At 52.5% G+C, this 5000-nt stretch overlaps 1 protein-coding gene across 1 annotated transcript in view; it reads left to right on the top strand.

The window, feature by feature from the left end:
* The first annotated feature begins 62 nt into the window (after positions 1-62).
* The window catches only part of LOC310802384 (partitioning defective 6 homolog alpha-like), an 8219-nt gene continuing 3281 nt past the window's right edge, over positions 63-5000 (top strand). Inside the window, 4 exon segments of the mRNA XM_083666701.1 lie at positions 63-380; positions 3477-3512; positions 3514-3577; positions 3580-3702. Coding sequence (XP_083522827.1) covers positions 285-380; positions 3477-3512; positions 3514-3577; positions 3580-3702 — 319 coding nt within the window. The 5' untranslated portion in view covers positions 63-284.

Raw genomic sequence — 5000 nt, 5'->3', positions numbered from 1 at the left:
TGTCCGCTGACGTCATTGTTATTGAGGCGGTGCAGCTCTCTGGCAGTCGCGAGGAGGAGAACGGTTCACCGTACAGACCAGTCTCGAGGCTGCTACTACGGAACCTGGAGGACTTACCGGAGGTCTGAACGGGAAACCCGCGCGTCTGTCTGTCTGTCAGCGCAGGTGTCGCTGCGAGCTCCAGCTCTAACGACGCTATAACGAACGGAACGGGAGGTTAACGGACGGACGGACGGACGGACGGAGAGATAAGCGCTGTCTTGTTTTGGAGGAAAAGCTCGTGTATGGTTCTAACCACCGGATCACAGCACGCGATCATGTTGAGACAGCAGCGGACCTCGCTGAGACACGCGGACGCGGTGGTTGAGGTGAAGAGCAAAGTAAGTGGTCGTGTGTGTGTGTGTGTGTGTGTGTGTGTGTGTGTGTGTGTGTGTGTGTGTGTGTGTGTGTGTGTGTGTGTGTGTGTGTGTGTGTGTGTGTGTGTGTGTGTGTGTGTGTGTGTGGTCGGCTCATGAACAGGCTCGTGGTGTTACTGCGGTTACCGTGGGGTGGGATGATCGGTTGGTCGGTGCCATGTCACGTCAGGCACCCGCACAGCCCGCCCCCCCCCCCCCCCTCTCGGTGAAACCGAACAACATCACACCGTAAATGTGATCTGTCCGTTCCGCGCGTGCTGTCACAGCAAAGCGACGGACGCGCCTGGATCCCCCGCGAGACTAATCCTACCGGGGAGCTCTCTCTCTCCCTGTGTCTGTGTCTGTGTCTGTGTCTGTGTCTGTGTCTGTGTCTGTGTCTGTGTGAGACAGAGACGAGCAGGGAGCATGTCGGTCGGTCTCGGTATCCGTGTTAGTTACGGTTGACCGCGCGCTCGGCTGCCCTCGCGGTGAAGGCACATAGGCGCGGTGTTGTGGTGGTTGTGGTTAGTGTTGTGGTGGTTGTGGTTAGTGTTGTGGTGGTTGTGGTTAGTGTTGTGGTGGTTGTGGTTAGTGTTGTGGTGGTTGTGGTTAGTGTTGTGGTGGTTGTGGTTAGTGTTGTGGTGGTTGTGGTTAGTGTTGTGGTGGTTGTGGTTAGTGTTGTGGTGGTTGTGGTTAGTGTTGTGGTGGTTGTGGTTAGTGTTGTGGTGGTTGTGGTTAGTGTTGTGGTGGTGGTTGGTGTTATTGTGGTGGTGGTGGTGGTTGATGTTGTGGTTGTTGGTATTGTGGTTGTGGTTGATGTTGTGGTTGTTGGTATTGTGGTTGTGGTTGATGTTGTGGTTGTTGGTATTGTGGTTGTGGTTGATGTTGTGGTTGTTGGTATTGTGGTTGTGGTTGGTGTTGTGGTTGTTGGTATTGTGGTTGTGGTTGATGTTGTGTTAGATGGTTATAGATGCTCTGGTGAGGTGAATATGAGGCTAGTTAATGAATAATTGGTGTAGCTGGCCTGGCTAGTTTATGACGACCTGAACCCACCGAACACACCCAGCTCTACCCGACAACTCTGCTTATTATGGTCTGTTCTGATGACATGAAGTGTATTTAAAACACAAACCTCTCCAGCGGTCAGCGGTCCAGACTACGGTCCACTTCTCTGGTCCACCGCATTCACAGCGATGATGATGATGATGATGATGATGATGCGCTGTTGCTTAGCAACCGCTGACAATCACTATTGGGCTATTATTGATATCATCATCATTATCATAATCTTCATCATCATCATCCAGCCCTAACCCTAGACCTAACCCTAACCCCTAGCCCCAACCCCAACCCTAACCCCTGTCCCTAGCCCTAACCCCTCTTCCCAACCCTAGCTCTAACCCCAGCCCTAACCCTAACCCCAGCCCTAACCCTGCCTCTCCCAGCCTGAGGAGGCAGCAGGAGAGAACAGTGATGTAAACATCCCAGATGAGGACAGCTGTTTACTTAGGTGTGTGTGTGTGTGTGTGTGTGTGTGTGTGTGTGTGTGTGTGTGTGTGTGTGTGTGTCTGTAGTTTGTTCAGTGTTGTGTCTGGGTGTGGAAGTTGTTTTGTCTGAAACATTGTTCCCCTGTTGCTGTGGAAACAGGTCTCTCTTGAAACAGAGATTTGATCTTAATATAAATAAAGTCAAATAAATGATGTCAAATAAATGATGTATGAATAAAGGTTCAATCAAATGAAATGAATAGAGAAGTGTGATGTAGTTTGACTCTGATGTTCTAGATACAGTGTGTTCCTAACCCTAGCCCTAGCTCTAACCCTAGCCCCTGTCCCTAACCCTAGCCCCTGTCCCTAACCCTAGCTCTAACCATAGCCCTAGCTCTAACCATAGCCCTAGCTCTAACCCTAGCCCCTGTCCCTAACCCTAGCCCCTGTCCCTAACCCTAGCTCTAACCATAGCCCTAGCTCTAACCCTAGCCCCTGTCCCCAACCCTAGCCCCTGTCCCTAACCCTAGCCCCTGTCCCTAACCCTAGCCCCTGTCCCTAACCCTAGCCTCTGTCCCTAACCCTAGCCCTAGCTCTAACCCTAGCCCCTGTCCCTAACCCTAGCCCCTGTCCCCAACCCTAGCCCCTGTCCCTAACCCTAGCCCCTGTCCCTAACCCTAGCCCCTGTCCCTAACCCTAGCCCCTGTCCCTAACCCTAGCTCTAACCCTAGCCCCTGTCCCCAACCCTAGCTCTAACCATAGCCCTAGCTCTAACCATAGCCCTAGCTCTAACCCTAGCCCCTGTCCCTAACCCTAGCCCCTGTCCCTAACCCTAGCTCTAACCCTAGCCCCTGTCCCTAACCCTAGCTCTAACCCTAGCCCCTGTCCCTAACCCTAGCTCTAACCCTAGCTCTAACCCTAGCCCCTGTCCCCAACCCTAGCCCATCTGGTCAGTGTAGCCTAGCCTCTCTGTCTGGTCAATGTAGCCTAGCCTAGCCTCATGTACAGAATGACATTCAAATACATAAATCATGCATTTCTGTAGGGGATCCTTTTAGTCATTCTGTTACCAGATGTAAATCCACTTACTGAAGCTCAAGAACCAAAAGAGATAAACTCCGGGTATCATTGGTGGCTAACACCTCGCTCTTTCTGCATACATGTTTGAATCTTAATTTTGAGCAGATATTTAACAGAGTTTTGGTGAAATGTGCTTACATTAAAAAACCCAGCGAGATTTTAGGGTCATTCCATTACCGAACTTTGAAGCTGCACGGTTCTTAAAGTAAATGTGTTTTGTTTTTTTAAAACTAACTCCAGTAACAGTCTCCTAGGTGATAGGGTTGTAACTACAGTAACAGTCTCCTAGGTGATTTGTTGTTGATGATGTTGTTGTTGTTGATGATGTTGATGTTGTTGTTGTTGATGATGATGATGTTGATGATGATGATGATGTTGATGTTGTTGATGATGTTGTTGTTGATGATGTTGTTGATGATGTTGTTGTTGATGATGATGATGTTGATGATGATGTTGTTGTTGTTGATGATGTTGTTGATGATGATGTTGTTGTTGTTGTTGTTGTTGTTGACAGTTTGAGGCAGAGTACCGGCGGTTCGGTCTAAGGAGGGTCCGGTGGTACCGGAGGTTTCCAGGAGTTCTACCGGCTGCTGCAGACGCTCCATCGCATCCCGGGGCTGACGTGTTGCTAGGATACGCAGACCTGCAGGGAGACCTGCTGCCCATCAACAACGATGACAACTTCCTCAAGGCCGTGTCCTCAGCCAATCCCCTGCTCCGAATCATCATACAAAAGAGAGGTGAGAGAGGGAGGGAGAGAGGGACGGCTGGGGGTTGGGGTGGAGGTAGGGGAGGGAGGGTTGGGGTGGAGGTAGGGGAGGGAGGGTTGGGGTGGAGGTAGGGGAGGGAGGGTTGGAGTGGAGGGAGGGAGGGTTGGGGTGGAGGTAGGGGAGGGAGGGTTGGAGTGGAGGGAGGGAGGGAGGGTTGGGGTGGAGGGAGGGGAGAGAGGGTTGGAGTGGAGGGAGGGAGGGAGGGTTGGGGTGGAGGTAGGGGAGGGAGGGTTGGAGTGGAGGGAGGGGAGGGAGGGAGGGTTGGGGTGGAGGTAGGGAGGGAGGGTTGGGGGTTGGGGTGGAGGAGGGAGGGAGGGTTGGGGTGGAGGTAGGGTTGGAGTGGAGGGAGGGGAGGGAGGGTTGGGGTGGAGGGAGGGTTGGAGTGGAGGGAGGGAGTGGAGTGGACCAGTCCAGGAGTTGTTGCCAAGGAGACCAACCAGAGTTCATCCTATCACTTCTATACTGATGACATCACAGCTCCGACACCTCTCATAAATCATCCTACAGACAGGTGTCTCCTCTGGGGAATCATCCACAGCCAGGTGTCTCTGGGGAATCATCCCACAGCCAGGTGTCTCCTCTGGGAATCATCCCACAGACAGGTGTCTCCTCTGGGGAATCATCCCACAGACAGGTGTCTCCTCTGGGGAATCATCCCACAGCCAGGTGTCTCCTCTGGGGAATCATCCCACAGCCAGGTGTCTCTGGGGAATCATCCCACAGCCAGGTGTCTCCTCTGGGGAATCATCCCACAGCCAGGTGTCTCTGGGGAATCATCCTACAGCCAGGTGTCTCCTCTGGGGAATCATCCCACAGCCAGGTGTCTCCTCTGGGGAATCATCCCACAGCCAGGTGTCTCTGGGGAATCATCCTACAGCCAGGTGTCTCCTCTGGGGAATCATCCCACAGCCAGGTGTCTCTGGGGAATCATCCCACAGACAGGTGTCTCTGGGGAATCTCTCCCCCTTCAGCCGGAGAAACAATTACGGTATTTCACCTTCAGGAGTGAATCTTTGGACGAGGTTATTTGCAAGATTTGCATGAAAAAGATGACCGCCAGAGATGGGAACAGATCTGGACCTCAAACGGAACCACCATCAGCAGCTTTGGAGGGACGTCTGTCTGGGTCCAGTGACATCAGACATGTGGTCGTCACTTAACATGACGCCTACACGACATTAAGCGTCCCTTCGGTCACCTGACCGGAGACCTCAGTCACATGAGGAATAATCGTGTGTGTGTGTGTGTGTGTGTGTGTGTGTGTGTGG

The sequence above is a fragment of the Argentina silus genome (genome assembly GCF_951799395.1).
Source record: "Argentina silus genome assembly, chromosome: 3".
In the NCBI taxonomy this organism is placed as follows: Eukaryota; Metazoa; Chordata; class Actinopteri; order Argentiniformes; family Argentinidae; genus Argentina; species Argentina silus.
This window is presented reverse-complemented; position numbering and strand designations above follow the sequence as displayed.